This window comes from Echinococcus granulosus, assembly GCF_000524195.1.
Source record: "Echinococcus granulosus chromosome Unknown EG_S00066, whole genome shotgun sequence".
In the NCBI taxonomy this organism is placed as follows: domain Eukaryota; kingdom Metazoa; phylum Platyhelminthes; class Cestoda; order Cyclophyllidea; family Taeniidae; genus Echinococcus; species Echinococcus granulosus.
The window spans coordinates 347780-366192 of NW_020170446.1; the positions used below are offsets into that span (position 1 = coordinate 347780).

The 18413-nt window shown below is 42.3% G+C and overlaps 4 protein-coding genes across 4 annotated transcripts in view; 2 read left to right on the forward strand and 2 right to left on the reverse strand. All coding sequences in view use genetic code 11, as the record gives it.

The window, feature by feature from the left end:
- EGR_06957 (Cytochrome b ascorbate-dependent protein 3) overlaps positions 1 to 5770 on the forward strand; it is a gene marked incomplete at both ends in the record, with an annotated part of 9030 nt that extends 3260 nt beyond the window's left edge. Inside the window, 6 exons of the mRNA XM_024496206.1 lie at positions 7 to 129; positions 1774 to 1976; positions 3957 to 4111; positions 4756 to 4887; positions 5452 to 5584; positions 5756 to 5770. Coding sequence (XP_024349409.1) covers positions 7 to 129; positions 1774 to 1976; positions 3957 to 4111; positions 4756 to 4887; positions 5452 to 5584; positions 5756 to 5770 — 761 coding nt within the window. The remainder of the gene's footprint in view (positions 1 to 6; positions 130 to 1773; positions 1977 to 3956; positions 4112 to 4755; positions 4888 to 5451; positions 5585 to 5755) is intronic.
- Positions 5771 to 8959: 3189 nt separating this feature from the next.
- Positions 8960 to 9925, reverse strand: EGR_06958 (Eukaryotic translation initiation factor 3 subunit M; the record flags this gene model as incomplete). The annotated part of the gene is made up of 4 exons (XM_024496207.1): positions 8960 to 9150; positions 9360 to 9585; positions 9626 to 9716; positions 9753 to 9925. 4 exons carry the CDS (start codon positions 9923 to 9925, stop codon positions 8960 to 8962), a joined length of 681 nt encoding a protein of 226 aa, XP_024349410.1.
- Positions 9926 to 11727: 1802 nt separating this feature from the next.
- On the forward strand, positions 11728 to 13070 carry EGR_06959 (Interferon-inducible double stranded RNA-dependent protein kinase activator A A; the record flags this gene model as incomplete). The annotated part of the gene is made up of 3 exons (XM_024496208.1): positions 11728 to 11890; positions 12113 to 12814; positions 12889 to 13070. 3 exons carry the CDS (start codon positions 11728 to 11730, stop codon positions 13068 to 13070), a joined length of 1047 nt encoding a protein of 348 aa, XP_024349411.1.
- A 139-nt stretch (positions 13071 to 13209) lies between these two features.
- EGR_06960 (U3 small nucleolar ribonucleoprotein MPP10) overlaps positions 13210 to 18413 on the reverse strand; it is a gene marked incomplete at both ends in the record, with an annotated part of 8159 nt that continues 2955 nt past the window's right edge. The window contains 9 exons of the mRNA XM_024496209.1: positions 13210 to 13524; positions 14437 to 14535; positions 14571 to 14693; positions 14725 to 14786; positions 14825 to 14966; positions 14998 to 15069; positions 17268 to 17408; positions 17444 to 17477; positions 17528 to 17640. Of these exons, the coding sequence (XP_024349412.1) occupies positions 13210 to 13524; positions 14437 to 14535; positions 14571 to 14693; positions 14725 to 14786; positions 14825 to 14966; positions 14998 to 15069; positions 17268 to 17408; positions 17444 to 17477; positions 17528 to 17640 (1101 nt within the window). The remainder of the gene's footprint in view (positions 13525 to 14436; positions 14536 to 14570; positions 14694 to 14724; positions 14787 to 14824; positions 14967 to 14997; positions 15070 to 17267; positions 17409 to 17443; positions 17478 to 17527; positions 17641 to 18413) is intronic.

The window sequence follows — 18413 nt, forward strand, 5'->3', positions numbered from 1 at the left end:
CTGCAGTCGTAATGTGCACGGTGTGGATGGGCTACTACTACGGTGGGTTCGATTGGCGGAATCCGGCTCTGGTCTTCAATTATCATCCCGTCTTCATGGTTATTGGCATGATCTTCTGCTTCGGTGATGGTAAGTACGTCTTCTGGTTCCGTGGCATGACTTCTCTCCACGACCTTGATGTCAGATTTTCTGTTGAAAGCAGGCATTCTCAGCGCCACGTGATCCTGTCTTCCCTCGGATAACAACGAACCCCATTACTACACATGGTTAATTAATACCAAAAGATGGGTATAACGGTAGTCGTAACTATCTTTTCATACTTTCACAGTTATTTGATTTAAAGACTAAAATTAAATGGCACCAGTTGCTCCTCAGATCGCATTCAGACAAGTACAGTTTTCATGTAGGTCGAATTGTATTGCCTCCTCCCACTCGGCAAGCATGTGAACTGCTTTATTTTTGCAACTGAACGAAAAGTCAACCACACGATACAGCGACTGAATTTGGCGAAAAAAGCCATAGCAATCTCTAGGGTTTTGTAGGCAGTACAACTTGTGCTCCTAGGATCACACTTTTCTCAATTCACGTGGAGGCAATAGACAATCTACACACAAAAATATACTCTAAATTTTCCAGGTGTGAAAATATAAAGAAAAAGGTAAAGGAACGCGTGGGATGCTCGTTACTACTTACTAAGTGGACAATCTGTGCTAAAACGCAAAACAAGACCATCAGTACAAAAAAAGGTTTGAGGAGTTGTAATAAGCCAGGCTGACATAAAAAGACCGGTTCATTGTTAAAAAAGGCTTGAGAAGTTGACTATAGGCAAGGTGGATGGAGGTACGCAAGTCGTGGGGACTGAGGAGCCAATGTGCATTGAATCATGCATCGCATCGCAGATAGGACTAAATTAGGTGTCTATTCTAGGGCATCACTTTGTGAGAAGGTACCTTTTTACCCTCCTAAGATCCTTCACAGCATACGAATTTTAAGTTATGGGGGTCATTACTGTTTGGCTAACCTTTTTTCGTCAATATGAGTACAGAAGTCAAAGTTTATTCAAACGCATTAGCTCTGCATTTATTTGATTGTCGGAAGTCTATTCTAGTAAAACTTGACCTTTTCAACACTTACTATTGGTTGTGACCTTTCGAGAGGAGATTGTTTCTTAGTCATGTTGGCATTGCTGTCACAGTGGCCCAACCTTTAGAGACCAGACAAACTTAAATTTTTCAGTTTACCGCGTCTTTAAACAGCGAAAGGCGGATTCCCTTTTTCTCCTCGCTTCTACATTTCACCATTTATCCTGCCTTTTATGCGCCATATGGAAACTTGCTGTTCCTAAGACGACCGACTTCAAGGTCGTCAACGGTACTCTGATTTCTAGGAAGTAGGAATACTTCTACATGATTGGTTTGATACATAGAGGATTTGGGAGGTTAAACATCGGTTATCCTGGATGAGGCGTTCCACGTGCTGAATTAAGGGAGCATAGGAGTGACTGTTGTGCTGTGAAGGGGACATGAATTGCCACGGTTAGGATCACCTCTGATGCACAACTGACCCTGTCAAAAACTTTATCGCGGTAGAGCTTACCATTGGCTTAAATTGTCCGTAGTTTTTGCGTCTTCCCTTACGCCGTTCTTTGTATTCACTACCACTGTTGCCTGTCGGCCACTAGTGATAGGATCCACTTGGCACTTGACCACTATAACATCATCAAGTTCCGTTTTAAGTTGAGTACGAAAGCGGGTCTTTTTCTCCCTTTTTCAGCTATGCTGATCTATCGCGTTTTTCATAAGTGCCCCAAGTTGCCTTTGAAGGCTGTCCACGGTGTTTTGATGATACTCGGCCTGCTGTTTTCCGTGGTTGGCTTCAAGGCTGCTTTCGATTCTCACAATATGCGCGGCATACCCGATGTATACAGCATTCACAGCTGGATTGGACTAGTCACTGTCGTCCTCTTTGCCGTGCAGGTAAGGCATACAAGCGAATGAATTAAATCAAAACAATTGTTGTATGGATGTATGCCAGTGGTATGCTTTATTGAGATGATGATGATGACGTCATGTAGAGCCGATAAAATGGCCCTCAGGGCAGCCCACCTGTGGGCCGTTTTGATTACTGAAACAAATCAAGTGTTTACAGAACCCGACTAGCGGTGAATGCTGAGCTTGATTAAACAACCTTCGTACTATCCAAAAAAAAAACAAGAAAACCAAAGTATTTGCATTCAAGTGACATCGCGCAATGCTTGGCCATTACCCACTGTCCTATCCGTCTCAGACCGAAAATCGGCTGAATAGAACGGTGGAGGAATTGATGGGGTAATCAAATAAGCTGACTTACTAAAATAATGCGTATGGATTCAAATTTTTTAGAAAAAAAATGAATGTAAAGGAAAAACAAAACACTGTTCATAGTCTGTTACTCTTCCAATGTAACTACATGACTGTCTAATACGAATACCTGGGGAAATATCCTCAGAGGCATGCGAGTGAGAAGGCCGGTTTTCCCCTTCTTCCCATCAAAAGTTGAAATTTTTTTTCAAAAAGGATGGCAAATTTTGAGAGAAATGAGGTAGTGGATTGCCTTAGAAGAATGAGAACAGATTGTTCCTCCAACTGCTTCACTAATCCACGTCCCTCACTACTTTTTTCGTACCTTTGCGTTTTGTCGCACCGAGGAGGTAACCATTTCTCAACCGTAATTGTTTGTTCTTCACCAGGTGGGCAGTAGTTCTTCTTACCCCTGCACAAAGCAAGTAAAGTCTTGTAAGAAAAAAGAGTGGAGTGGGTGACTGCTAGGTTGTACCAACTTAACATATCCATTCACCAAACATGAGGAAGCACAAGTCAAAGCCCGTCACCCAGTTAGCAACCAATTAAACGCAAAAGCTGACAGTTTTTGCAACTATTTACTATTTGCTTACCTTCTACAACATTCCCTTACATGGTGATACATGAAAATGTGTATTTGACACATTACTCGCTGATTCTTCCATGCCAGGTAGCACTTTAGAATGGATGGCCCTCCTGGTTGTGATGTGTATGCAATCGGTAGGGTTGTGGGACGTTGGAATGTGCTACCGCACCTCCACCACATGCCATACAGCTAATGTGCAGCCAAAGTATACACAAATCGTGAGCCAGATAGGCGTAAATCATGTCAAATAGAAAAAGTCATTACACTGGCCTGTGCTATCACTTTTAGGCTTTTACTTTGATACCCTCTTGCCATTCCACGTATCGATCATGCAAAATTGCATTTAAACTGTTTGCTTCACCTGTTCTACATCTTATCCCCCCCTCCCCCCTCCAAGAGGGTGCTCCATTTGGTAAGGTCAACTAAAATTTGTGCTTTCCCCCTTCTAACGTACAATGAAGATAATTAAAACAGAGAAAAAGTATGAAAGCTTGCCTGAAGGTGTTCACGCTCCCGTCTAGCTTAGGAGTTATCTCTAAAAACGCTATTAAGCCCACCAGTTGGCGGGATTTCTTGTACCTTTGACGGTTGTTTGCTCTTCTGCTTCAGTCACTACAAAGTTGGAAACTAAGGCGACACGATGGGCTGGCATGATGGGTGGATACTATCAGTGCTAGAGGTTTTTTGCAAGGCTAATCGTATCGAAGGCTGGATGATGCCCTGCATCAAAGGCATTCCGTATGACAATCGTCCCTCTCAGTATAATCTACCTAAAAGCAATATTTGGAAGGAGATATTGTATTTTTAAAAGTAAGCAATTCAATAAGGTCACTTTCGGATTAGTAAATTGAAAAATTGACCGTTTTGCGGAAGTTAGAACTGGATTCAAGGATAACGATAGTGGTAGAGGTGAAATGTTCTAATCGAACAAGTCGAAACGCCATCACAGGGTACTAGATAGGTCTACTTCATCAAATAGACAATTCGGACAATTGCCAGCCTCTTATTGCCTACATATTGAACTGTTTCAGTGGGTGGTGGGGTTGATAGCCTTCCTGGTGCCATACATCCCACCGAGAGTACGGTCGAAAATTCTGCCTCTGCACACAGCTACGGGTCTCTTTCTCCTCTGTTGTGCCCTCGTCGCCGCCATCTCGGGAATCACGGAGAAGAACTTTGGTTCAACGTAAGTAATAACGTCTCTAATGAAGGAGACAGGTAGAGACGCTGTTTAGATGAACTGACAAGCCCTGACTGCCAAAAAATATTCCATCGAGATTTGTTTAATTTAAACAGATGAGTGTAGTAAAAAAAGGGATCCGATTTATACGGTAGAAAGGTGACAGGTGAGTTATTTTTAGCCATCATCTGATGTCTAGATGTACTCTAAAGTTGTGAAGATACCCAATGGCGTCTATCCGATGCTTCTAAAATGGCATTGCGCCTGACAGCTGTCTCCATTACTTTAGCACCTCTCTACCATCAAGGTGTTGATAATTTAGGTGTGTACTTTTAGGAGAGAAATAAATGATTCGCGCTTTTTTAATGACCAAGCCTTTTTTGGCCTTTTTTTTCAAAAAACAAATTCGCTTTAGCCTTGCTCATCTAGGCTTGGTGATCCAAAAGTCATCATGACCGTAGATTTTTCCTTTTTTAAAGAAGACTTAGTCGGTAAAAAGTCGTTAAACAGGATCCTAGTGAATAGCCACCTAGTAATTTTCAATCCGGTCCGAAATGAGTGACAATTTCAGCGATGGTGCAAGGTGATAAAGACAACTTTAGTGACAACAATCTTCTACAAGGAAAAAATTCTCTACTCTCTCACATCAGTGAAAATGAAGTAGTAAAAACGGTTTCTTGCATCCGACTTACCGAGGAGGAGATGCGCTATTTACACGATGATTTGCCTTGTAGTCGTTCAGAGCCCCACACTATCTGGGACGAGTTTCCTTTGGAGCTAACGTAAGCCTGAATGTTGTGCCTTTGAATTCACTGTTGTGTAGCTTGAGGCACTTTGAGTCATTCCCGAAGTGATAGCTCTATTACTAGCATTGAGAGGGGCCCGAAGGCTACAGAAATAAATGCAAGGTTACGGCACCAAGATTGCAATTCGTTGAAGCCTGACCTCGGTTTGTTAATTGCCACTGGATGGAACCCGGAATTGGGGGCTTGCCAAGAGCTTGCAATGAGTAACCGAAGACTCGGCAGTCTACAGCAGATATTGTTCCTCCGTGACGTCGGGTTTGGCGAGCAATCAAATATTGTCCATTTGAGCCGCCTCCATCGTGCTTATTAGCATGGCGAAAGGTTGGGAGGCCATAAGGCGTACGTACGTAAGCCCATAACATCGAGACGCAGAAAGGAATCGCGGCGATCAAGAAGCTTTCGTAGGTAGATACGCATTTGAAATAAATATCACCTTTCCACGAAGAGGTATGGAAGGTTTAAAAGCAGCTAGCTGTAGAATCTTTACCGAAAACCCTAGCTTGGTGTGTTTGAAAGCGGATGTACGTTCGTTTCTTGTAGCTACAAAGATTTGCCAGCGCCAGCGATGCTCTCGAATTTTATGGGTGTTTGTCTAGTCGTTTTCTGTGGAATGGTCTTCTATTTGGTGCACAGACATGACTATCGCCGTATAGAGCCCACCAATGGAGAACAGGTAGGCTTTCGGAGCTTGAACTGATCACAACGTACCTGCGCGTTCCCTCATCTAGAGTGTCGTCTCAAAATCCCCTCCTTTCATCTTGTCCTTACCTTCTGCCGATCCATCCATATGTCATATTATCGTGCGACTGTTTTCGGCTATTCTTTTTTCCTCTGTACGCTTCAGAATCCACGATGCTAACTGCTTCCTGCTCATTGTTTAGTGAGTGGAAGGATGGGGTGTCAGGTCAAACGGGGCTATCCAATTTTACGTGGTCTAGGTGGCAGTAAATGTCATGTGATAAGACATCTCCACCCGTTTCAAGGATGGCCATTCGTCCGTCAATGTCGATTTACTGCCTATGGCCTCAGTAGCAATCCCTGAGGAAGTTTACCAAGCCCATGAAATGTCAGGTACTAGGTGGGTGACGTGGCCTGTCATGAAATTTTGTAAGAGGAATCCTTCTGCAAGAACGGTAGCAGCCATTTGACAGGTGGGGAGGGGGGGTGGGCATTCAGAACCCTTGTATTGGTAATAATTACGACCCCAAAAGGCTTCCCCATTTTGAGATTCCTGGGATTTTTATTCCAGGAATTTGGACTACCTTTTTCTCACTTACCACTCCCAACATTGGTACTCTACTCTCCCCCTACTTTCCACATTGGGTCGTGGGGATGTACTTTGTGCGTGCCACTTCTCCATTTCCCCTTAGAGTCATTTGAAAAGGCAAAAGCACGAGGGCTGGGGCATTCCGAAGCCACAAATTGCATCCTCCGATGCGTTCGAAACTGAGACAAACGTAGGTAGTTTATACCATTTCTGGATAGCATCACTACATGTAACGTAAGTAGAATCCCCAAAAAAGCCCCTCAAAGGTCAGCAGTTGGCTGATAGAACAAAAGCGTTTCTTTTGGTGCTAGTCAAACATTGGAAGGATTGCAGAACCGTGGCAGAGGACTATGAAGAAAAGTACGCACAGGCCCCACTCCTTAAGGCTTTTAAATGCAAAATCCCGGTTCGCCTTAGACGCTTTTCGTGCATAGTACCACTCGATCCAAGCACCTGACATTTTAGCGACATAGGCAAGGATACAAATTTCTTGAATAAGCTAGCAGGACCCTAAAACAATTCCTTCTAATCCTAAACACCAAATGCATCGTAAAGGCCTAAAAAGGTTCGTACTGAGAATAAAGCATTGGAATATTCCGTGAGCGCCTTATTTGTGGATTAGAATGGTGAAAATTAAACCAAATTTGTCCTATGCGGAGGATGAGGCAAGATCACATTTAAATAAAGTAAAAGTGAATGTGAAATTAGTATTCAATACGACAATTTGATGAGCTTTCCGAATAGGATCGAATCGGGCAGGAAAATGAAGAGTAGTGCAGTTTGAGAGCAAAAAAAGTATCCAAATACGGAAGTAGCGTTTTGCAACAAAAGATACTAAGAGCGGAATTGGATTTTATGAGGTCTCTACATTCACAACAACAAGTTTGACTCCTATGTAACCAGGTATCGCTTATCTGGCGTTTGTATAGTCAAAAGATAACTACTACTCGCTATTCAGTCCAGGTATGTGGAAAAAGAGTTATCCTACTTGGGAATATAAAGCACTCTAATGTAGCAATAGCATGAACAAGTATAAATTAAATTACGTGACTTCTCCACCTCCGTTCCAAGTGGGCTTTACGTTCCTGCCCATCACGCAACTGTACCTGGTGTTTGGACACACTCGTAGATCAAGAGGTAACCACGATTACATGCGAATTTCACCGTGACCGAAGTTGGAGACGTCCAAACAGCGATTGAAGCCAATCGTGCGCAGGAGCGGTGATCCCAGTCACCCTGATGAACAGCTGGGTACCACTCCAAACCACGCATCTGTAAGATCCGTCTACTGCATGTCTGCTTTGCCAACTGGATCCAAGTCGGCTGCAGAATTCCTCATTTCATGAGAGATGGATTGCATTCAGGAAGATTCTCTACTCTCCATGGCCATGAAGGTTTAAGTGTCAAGTAATGATGAAACAATTCGGCTAGATCAATTTGGAGGAGGAAGTTGCAGAGGCCAAGCAAGTGGATGCCACCCAGAACCATTAACAGCTGAAAATATGCGCTAGAAATCATCAGGGTGCCATTATTCACCTCTATGTGCGTTATAAAACGCCCGTATATTTCAGATTATTTGCATATTTGTGTTTAAAAACGACTAAACACTAAGCAAACGAACATCTCAGTGATTTTAGCGAAACGACCCACTCACCGCCCAACCCACACTTCTGCGTTTCCTTTCACAAGACTGTGTCTCCTTTTTACGCGTGTGTACGTGACGGATTGCAGACGCGATTGTTCATTAAGATCTATTCACTTGCCGAAGGTCAAATATTTGACACTGAGATGCAAAAAAACGATTTTTTCGGAAGTGACCAAGGCGTGGAAGGATGAGTTAGCCCACCTAATGTTTCATAGTCGCAAATTTACCTGCGGGAGGACTTGAAAATTAAGACGGAGCAAAGGGGGACACCACCTATGCCTCCATATTTCCCTAATGGCATCCCTGCGGAACCCAAGGGATCATCATCCCTTCCTCGGATTAGGACAGCATACCAAACACAACATACGAAGAAAAATAAAAGTTAGGTAAAATCAGAGGTGGTCGGCACCAATTCTCCTTGACCTCTAGAGGCAGAACCACTCAAAAATTTCAAGAGAGGATAGTACATAGCAATGGTGACTATTTCAACATGCCATAGGCAGCTTCCCGCATTTATTTGGCTTTTGTAAATCAGCACAAGAAATAATTTGGTTGCATTATAAGGGGTAGCTTAAACGAGCAAATAAGGCCGAAAATAAAAAACCGTAATGCCACAAGCAGAATAGTTCGAGTGATTTCAAGCACAGTTCCTTCCTTATTCAGTGCCCATAGGCTAGGATAATTTAGGACGAAATGAAGATGAGCTAACGTTACTATAGAAAATCCACCACCTTATACCACCAAGCAACTTCCGAAATAGGACACCGATATTTTGGGGAGAGAGGGAGTCCTGGAGACGTTAGGGAACAAAAAATAGCATCACCTTGCCTGCGCACTTAAATCACTTAACGCCACAGACAAAATAACCAGACTAGTACTTAACGCTAGAAGGATATTATGAGTACAAATGAACAAATTTTGAGTTTGGGGCAATAGAAAGGAATATGCCCACGGTCTAGCCCGGAAAGTGAACAATGAAAAATTCGAATAAAGTACGAAAGTCAACGAAGTGATGCCAATAAAACCCAAATCCATAAGTAAATACGTTTACCCAATAGCACAAATAAAACGCGTACATCACGGTGACAGCAATTCCTGAATGAAAGAATTTCAAACCTGAAAAGTTTACAGACGCATTACTGAGTAGTAGTTCCAATCATCGTGGCCAAACCGCTTTGAACAACTCGGAGGCCTGACTCCCACTCCTTAAGCAAACGACAGAGGCTCTGCCACTGCGGCGCACCGAAGTTGCGTGGCAGAGCGCCCGTAATGAGTATGCGCTTGTTGATCTGATCCAGCTTGCAGGTAATCACTCGTTGACGAACGGCTGTGCAAAAAATGGAACACATAACGAGAAATTAGGCGCCTATAACATTGGCGTCAGTTAAAATAACATGGAAAATCGCCAAGTCACATTAGACACGGACAAAAATAAGTAAACTACACGGCTACTAACTATCGAATAAAACATTCAGGTGCGTGTGGTGCAGGAATAAACAATATTTAATCGGCGTACCAGCTAAGGAAGGTACGTACCTTCGATGATAAACGCTTCAAGTTGATCCTCGGGCAGATCAATTTTTTTGCAGACAGTGGCGTAATCCAACTCAGCGGCATTCTCAGCTATTTTCATTAGACTGAGGGTTCGCAATTTGTCAAGGCAAGCCTTTTCATTAAGCCCATTTTCAGCCAAAAATGTTGGGTTTTTTTTCATGAAAGCTGCAAAATCCCCGAGCCCACCAGAAACATAGATCTCCAGAAGCTGGAAAAAGTTACACAGATACAAAGCTTGCCTTGTGCACTGGTTCGCCTTCGAGAAACTGAACGGGTTTAAGAGACATGAGGCGATTGTGTGAGAGGAAACTGGGATCTTGAATGACAGCAAGAATACATCTATTTCGGGGTTAAAAGGTGAAAAAGGACGGTTACTTGAGAGCATCATCACGAGCGCCTGCTGCGTTCCCCTCGGAATAAGTTGAGAGCAAGTTAATCATTGCCTGAGTTGCGAGTTTTGTGTTGCTACTCGCCTGATGCACCTCCGACATTCGTCGCCAAAGGGATTGGCATTCAGCAGGAGAACATTTGCAAACCTTCAAGAGCATCGCAACCTATGTCGGTTAATTAACCGATTTACTTAAAAACCTTTTCTGTTTGTGTATAAATTTGGGACAGAGCCCCAAGTTCAGAAGCACAGGTTACGAGAGCACGATAAACACGGTACCTTGAATGGTGGTCTTCGGGTAACCCAGTGAATAGAACATTTAATCTAGACACATACAAGAAAACTGGTCGTACATACGAGTAGAGTTTCGCAAAGTGTTTCCGATTTTTCGGTTCAGAGAAGTCTTCGTAAAGTTCGCATAGCTTATTGACAGCTTCGTCGATATAATTATCGGGCAATCCAATTACGAGAGAAGAAATGGTAGTCAACAAATCAATCGCTTCTATGCAGAACGAAGATTAGTGAAACTATATCGTGTACCAGATTCCGAGACTTTATCACTCCTAAAACAAACACGAAGCTGAGGAATGTGACTAATGAAAGCAGAAGGCCAATTTTCTTGGGTGACTTCAGAATTATCGACATTCTCCACACCCACCTTTACTAGGAAGTTTCTAAGTTCAACTATCTAAAGACCCCTTAAATGAGAAATTGGGTGAAGGCTACCTGAGTAGATTCAGAACAGCGTATAAACGTGGGCGGCGCCATGGGGGTATTATCATGCAGGCTAGCAGGCTCCAGAATCATGCAGCATTGCGATTCGTTGATGGGTCTTAGTAATTTGTAATAATATGATTGTAGTTGGGTTGGTCACGTTAGTATCTATTGAATCGTCAGAAAGTGCTAAGCATAAAGCACAAGAAATTTGTCCGGCAACGACTGCTGACCGATAATAAACCATAGAAGCGACACAAATACTTTCGCGGCATAAGTAGAGGTAATTAGAAAAAGTGGTCTCTTAATAACCCAAGTACAAAAAATACGTGATTGCTTAACTCCTGGTTATCACAAAGTTTTCACTATGGGTCTCCACCTTTGTACCTTCGCAGATTAGGCTGGCCTCCAGACAAGCCCAACAGGCCCTGGCTGCACGACATATTTAAAAGGTGTTCTTCCCGAGTGTTATATCTTGTTTTGCCTTTACGAAAGTCTTAGGACACTACGTACATGTACTTTAGCGTACTTTATATAAACAACAAAAAGAAATTGAAATGAGACGGAACTTTGGCACCAGGATGCAGAAAACCATATCATAATGCCATACCTTGGTTGTTTAACCCAAAGTTTTTATGAAAAACCACTTTTTGCCTTGGCCACTGTACCATGCCAGGTGAGCTAGCAGCCCAGCCATGCCATTAACCCTGATACTTGTATGCCAAATATATATATATATTACTGAAGGCCTGTGTTCTTTTTATCTACAGGAAAGTCTCTAGGCAATATAATGCATTTAAAGTCACCCCAAGATGTAGTTAGTGTTTTTTCTTCGGTCTACATATTGCAGTGATTAAACCGGCGAAACCATGAAAAAAGAATCGTGAATTTCTTGCTCAATTGAGGTATCCTATTATAGTTAAGTTGAATCTGCAGGCAATATGCATCAAAAACCATGTATTTCGGTATTTTCTGCAACTCCTACGCTTTTATTTAGCCAAGTAATCTCACAATTAAAGTCGAGATAGTGTTTAGTAAGTTATCGAAGTGAACATCATATTCTTACTTGTGTGGCAATGCTTTTATCACTCATGCTTTGTTCTTAGGCTCAGCTAGCCAAGTTTTTGGTCTTCTTTTTATTTTTAATGTTATAAACACAGTGCTGCACCTTGTTCTTTGACGCCTTTTTGAATGTTGCAATGAGACGAATTACAAGGCGGCATGTTCCTGTCTTACACAGTGATTTGAATGTATTCACCTTCTAGCCAGACGCCGATTGGAATTTTGCAAGAGACTGCTACAAAAAGGGGCTTCCTTGTCCATTATGAACTAGTTGCAAGTGAAGGAGAAGCACATGAACCGATTTATGTTTACCAATGCAGAGTTGGCAAAATTACTGCCTTCGGGAAGGGTACATCATCCTTCTTGTGTTTGTTTAGATTTGTTTATCTATCGTTTTAATGTGTTTTTGCAGCTGACTGAGTAATTTTCTGTTTGCTACCCTTGGATTGTTGGGTTCTGACTTAGGTGTATTTTTAATTTTTACGTTCTAAGAATTTGCCCACAATTTTTCATGAGACAGTGTTTTCGTATTCGCATACGATAGCTTGCTTTTGTGCTCATTTTTTTTCAGGTGCAAGCAAGAAGAAGGCGAAGCACCTGGCAGCATATTATGTTCTTTTAAGGCTGATCGGTGACGATCCCCCGGCTCAGGGTGATAGAGCGCTCTTGCAGTCGATGCGTGCATCCCTATCCTTTCTCGGTATCGATGTCGGTGACTCTTTAGCCGCGACTTGTGAGGATGAGGTGAACGCAGCAGCTACGCGAGCTCCTATCAATTATGTCAGCAAGGTTCAGGAATATTGTGACAAAAATCTCTGGCCTCCGCCCACTTATGAGTTCAGCGAGTGCTCACAAAGTCTTTTTGGAGGCAGGTATCAGTGCAAAGTTCGTCTCTGGCGATGGGAATTTTTGGGGTTCGGTAGCTCCAAGAAAGAGGCTAAAAGAAAAGCTGCGACCGAATTTTTGAAGGAGGTAGTAGAGCAAGGATTGACTATCCCGGCAGACGCATTAGAGGCAATGGAAGAGGAAAATCTACCTCTTGTAGAGAAACAGGATCTTAACAAGCTGAAGGTTAAGCAAAGTAGTCAAGAGATGGCCTCTAGAATGGCCAGGAAAATTCTTTCCGGCGTCCACACAATCAATGGAAAGCTTAAGGAAGTTAATGTTGGGGAGCTCGCTTGTCCCACTTTTGACGTCTACGAGGTCTTAAAACGGACACTGGAAGAGAATAAGCTTGGTGTTTTCTACTCCTATACGACTAATACCAAGTCTGGTGAGACATCTCTAGTGTAATTTGTCCAGCTGATTTCCGGATTCTCTTCTTATCCATATACTACGTAATTTTAGGCGAAATCTACTGCCAGGCACAACTATCCACGATTCCTCCACAAGTGACATGCAGCCGGCCCAGTGCGAGCATAGACGAAGCTCGAAGGGATGCAGCCTACCGCTGCCTAGTTTACCTGGACACGATGACGAAGCTGAACCCCACGCTTCGTGAAGAAGCGTGGTTCCGAAAGCTAGTTTGATTGTCCTCCTATCTTCCGTTTGCCTGTGCATATTATATCTCCGGAATAAAGAAAAATCTGCACTCGTCCGGCAGGAAAGGAGTATGCGATAGAGGCAGGTGTGTATTTATGTACAGCGAATACAATCCAGTGTAAGGCGTTATCTGGCTATCTTGATGTTAGAGCCGGGTTTGTGAGCCATCTTGATAACCTTAGCCATCGCGACTTTCTGATCCTTGTTTTTGATAGACATAGCGGCACGCATCTTCCGCTTGGCCGCTCGGACGCGCATTAATTTCTTGCGATGACGCCGCCTGTCCGTAGAGGTCACTTCGGTAGCTCCCTTGAGTGGTTCTCCACGGGGTTCGAAAATCTCCTCCGGAGCGAGTAGATCACTCTCAGCCATAGCTGTTGGACCTGCTTCTTCCAGTGCCACAGCTTGTTTGTTAGTGAGAATGTTGTAGCCGTCCACGCGCTAGAAATTTTTCGTACGACAAGAAATCACAATAGATTTGATACTTTGGAATAGGTGTATCCAGTGAATCCAGCTCTACGCCAGGCACAGAAACACCGTTCCATAGGGTTTGAGCATTCTCAGACGCTACACGAACTACTGGCACTAAGCCAGTGTGAGGCAGACTCAGATTATAAATAAGGCGAATCTGAGGTGCCAATATCGTCCTTACACAACCGGGTCTTTAAATGGGAATAGCATTCACGTAACGATCTGAGTCTGGGGAGCGGGTGGTGTCCCATATCTTCACACCAGAATCCTAATACGGTGCAAAAACTGTAGTAAGCTACCGCGAAATGTGCTTCTCAGTAATATAAGCTGGTTCTTGCCAAGCCTGATTCAACGGACAGATGTGCTGCCGTCTTCGTTGATAGCTCTGGTTCCCCTTCGCCGCAAGTGGGCTTCAAGATAGTAAAACCGAACAATAATTGCTTCTTCAGAAGAGGAGTTTGTAAAAAAGGTCTAGTACACCAATCGAAATTTCCTCATTAAAGCAAGAACCTAGGGCATTTGTGCATGATGACACAACAAAATTGACTTAATTAACTAAAGTTTCATGAAATGAAAACGACAAACCAAAGACCCGGGAGAGGAATCCGCTAAGAGTTCAGGAAAGAGTACATCATGGAATGCTGTAAATAATGCTATCATAACTACAACAACACCCATCAATAATATTGAGATTCTTTGCAAAATGTCCATTATCAGAGTGCCAGAATTACGCGTCAAACACAAAGCCGTACGCAGAAGCGCAAGACAAAATTGTAGCACTTCGTAACCCCCCGAAAATCCTAATACTAATACTAATGCGTGGAGGAAACGCAATGGGAAAACACCGGAAGCTAACAAAATCTGACTCGCCTTGCGCGGAACAAAGTGCATATTTGACAGAGCATCCAGATTGTCAAATAAATCGACAATTTCACGTCGAAGCGCCTCTTTTTCTGGGTCCTCCTGAGGTTTTTCCAATGCCTAAATACCAGTGTCATTCATAGAGCTAAGCAAACCTTGGCTTTAATGTAAAGGTTTTCATATTCTTCAACAAGTGAAGTTTTGTTGGTGTTGATAAGGTCTTTAGGAGCCGTAACGTGGTCTTTTGGCTTGACTTTGAGGGTTGGACTGTCGAAGGACTAGAGAATCTAAGGAAAGTAATTCACAAACCTGTTCACGAATACCCTTTTTCAAAAATTCAACGATAATATTTTCATCAAAAGGACCAGGTTCTAAAACCGTGTCGAAATAGCAATGGAGGAAGCCATACTGTAAATAGCATGCCTCTGCACTTCGAAGTGTTCTTCCAGTAGAGCGTTTTCTGACCGATCCTTGCCAGAAACTTCACCATGCAAATACCATGGTTTGCTGGAAAGCATTTTTTCCTCAAGAGAATCCATCTCTTTGTCCAACTACCAGGTATCACAGAATTACGAAGCATACCTTTGTCATAAATTTTTCGAATTGCATCTTTAGTGAAAATGTACAAATGTCCAGGCAATTCGTTTGTCGCACCTGGTTAAGTGCAAAAAAAATGAATCATTCCCAGAAATTAGCGCACATGCATACACACGCAGCAATATAGAGTCATATGAAAAGGAAAATAGAACAGAAAGAAAAAAGAAGGGGGAACCACCCAACATCTCACAGGAGGCACACGCTGTCTTGGAGATACCGCCAACTTAATCGTTGATACTTAACCCTACAAAAGAAATTTAGACCAAATAATTAAATCAACTTTTTAAGCGCGGTTTATTAGCCTAAGTGCGATATAGTGCGAGCAAGGTATCTGCTATTTTAGGTTTGGATGTATTTACTCATTAGGACAATGACTGCTTTAATGAAGATATATATTTAATTTAGACTTATTTATATAATTTATAAGAGGAACTTCTTCTGAATGTTGCACAAGTCAGTCGCATTACATGGTCGGGATTTTTCGATACCCCACTCCCACTTAGTGCTTGATAACACTTCAACGTCGCATCAACATCGCATTGCTTGTCAGCGAATACCTTGCCAATTCACCTTCACTATTCATCACTAAATTGGTCTGTACCGCAACATCCCTGTTTTATTTTCGCACATTTCAATGTGGGCCGCAAAAGTTCTTTCGAGCCTCAGAGTGGTGTGCGTGACTCCCATTCAGCACGGACAGCACTCCTTCCCCTTCTTTTACTTTAAAAACCTCCATGTCTGGTCTTAAGTGAAGGTACCATGTTAAGATATTAAGCACGCTACAATGACATAAAATACACCATATTTGAATATTCAAAGAACATAGTCAGATGTTGTAAGGGCACCAAGTAGTTATTGACTGATTGTCCTCTTGACTGTAGTTTTCCACAATTGTAGCAATTACTTCAGCCAAGTCACTAAGCCAATGACGTGTTATTGTTCTGGCGCTCGATCGCCATTGTTCGCAAACTCTAGGCTGCTCCTTCAGATGGTCTGTTGGAACTCGAGAAACTGGATTCCTCTCTTTCAAGGTAAGGCAAATTAGTTGCTTTAGGTTATCTCTAATCAACTCCCAGAATGCTTTGCCAGTTGATTGGAGTGCCGAAATTAAAACAAACTCGTCATTCAACAGGTAATCGAATGTCATGTTGATACAGAGTTAAACAAGTTTTCAAAAATCTAATTTTCTAGGTAATAAATTTTTTAATTAATTAACTGTTGAATAACAACAAGCAAGGCATGATGTACTATCAGTTGACCATCAAACATACCCTTGCATCCTCACGAATGTTCATTTTTTGATTCCATGGGAGAACTTAAACAAAAAACAATGTTTCCTGATACACTTTGAATGCAATATCAGATTTTATAAGAGTTAAACGTAGTGAGTTCTGGCATGCCTGCCAGTGGGCCCGTTCCCATTTGAAGGCGGAGGGTGGAGCACACTTCAAAGGCCTTCAGAAGATGATCCATAACCGCGGAGGAACTATTAATAAATGCAGCAAAGAATATGAGGTGGAAGGTCCATGCTGTTATGCATACACACATAACGTTTAAACCTTCAAAATTGGTGCACTTACTAGGGTCTGTACTGAATTTCAGCAGAACTTGTTGTAACCACCACAGGTGGAATAGTAAGGGTGTCAACTATTTTGAAGAGACGTTAGAGAAGAGCATTTGCATCAGCGGGTTCGATATGACCTTCCACGTACATATCTATGATCTCCTGAAATGCGCAGAATCTTAAGCGATGCCACTTAAAAGCTGACATTTCGGAATTCCGCAGAGAATTTGCTCAGTGTCATCTAAAATCACGATTGGAGAAAAACGTAATCTTATCCCTCTATTTGTCAACTTTAACTTTAGATTGCATTTCTGGACAATGAAAACATGCAACCAAATTGGTTAGGATCGAGGCGAGGATACCTATTATTCAATTAAGTCAGAAAAAGAGTAATAATTTATTCAAGGTGTGGAGTTTACTTGTCTTAAGGTGTTGAGAGAGTGATCCCACGTAGGACTGCCAAATGTTGAAATTAAGCCTTCACTTCGCAGTGCGATAAAAGCATGAACCGATTAATTTGAAAATTTTATCTGTGAAAAATGAGATAAATTTAGAAAGACGAGTGCTTAAGTCGCAAAAATACTTGTCGCAAATATCCCGAGTGTATAAAGTCAATATTTTAGTGAGGTGAAACTACGTTACCCAGACAAAGAGTCCATTTAAAAATTCATTTTTTAAATATGCATCTTACACCGGGATTTTGCTGCTCACAGAGGTCAACTGCTGCCAGAGCATCGACAATGCGTGGCTTTTGTGTATTGGTCCAGTAAATCGATGAGCAGCAATCCTCAACCATCTCTCTGATCATTTCTTTCGTAATTTGACATTGCATCTATTTAGATTTTATAAGTAATAGACAGCTCTTACCTTTGCAACGACTTTTGATCCGCCGTTTAGACGGCTATCGGGCCAAAATGCAATTCCGCATAAGTGAAGTGTTATAGGTGAAACGGAGGGAAGCAGCGGAGGATCTGTGAAGAACTGCCAGGATTCTGAGAATACTCCTTCAAAGGAGGATTGAATGGAAATGTGGAGAGTTTTCGATTCGCCACAAACGATTTCACCTTGGAGGAGAAGTAAGTACAGTTGCAAGATAAAGTGTGCTTGTCTACTTTGTTTATCAAAATTTTTTGGAAAGCAATATCATCCAAAGGGAACAAAATTCGGTGAATAGATCATACACGCTTTTTTAGAAGATCATGTCCAATAAGCAGTTATTCTTGAGTTTATTGAGGGATTTCCGCCATTTTACTTAAAAAATATCCTTATAAGACGCCGCAAATGCCCATCTATGCTGGGAATTTGCAAGGCTACACTATTGTAATACGATAGTGGTTTATCCCTCGGTTCTAGTGAGGCGCCACTTTTGTACTTGGAATTAGTCCCCTTGTACCTCGCTGGGTGGGCTGGCCTTTTGGGCCATGCCAATAGCCCAGACACCTTCTCCGTGCTGAATATATATATTCTGCCCGAGTACTGTGTCTTCTTTTGTCTTAAGGGAGTCTCGGGACGCTACACTATCTCGCATATCACGAACGCCTATTCCTTTGTTCTTAATAAGCTAATATGGCCATGGTATAATTAATTCATCCGAATGCATCAAACAGTGCGATATTTGCGACAGAAAATCTGAGTCCTCTGGTCCGACATGGAATGAGAGAGCAGGTAGTCAGAACTGGTTGAAGTTAATAAATGCTACCGAATAAAAGTTCATTAAAGGATTTACAAACTTTTACAGAAACGATGGTGGACGAACTTTTGGGGTTTAATAACGGGGGAGGTCACGATGATGCAATCCTTTGCCATCTAGAATGTGGGGGTCCACTTGAATATAAAG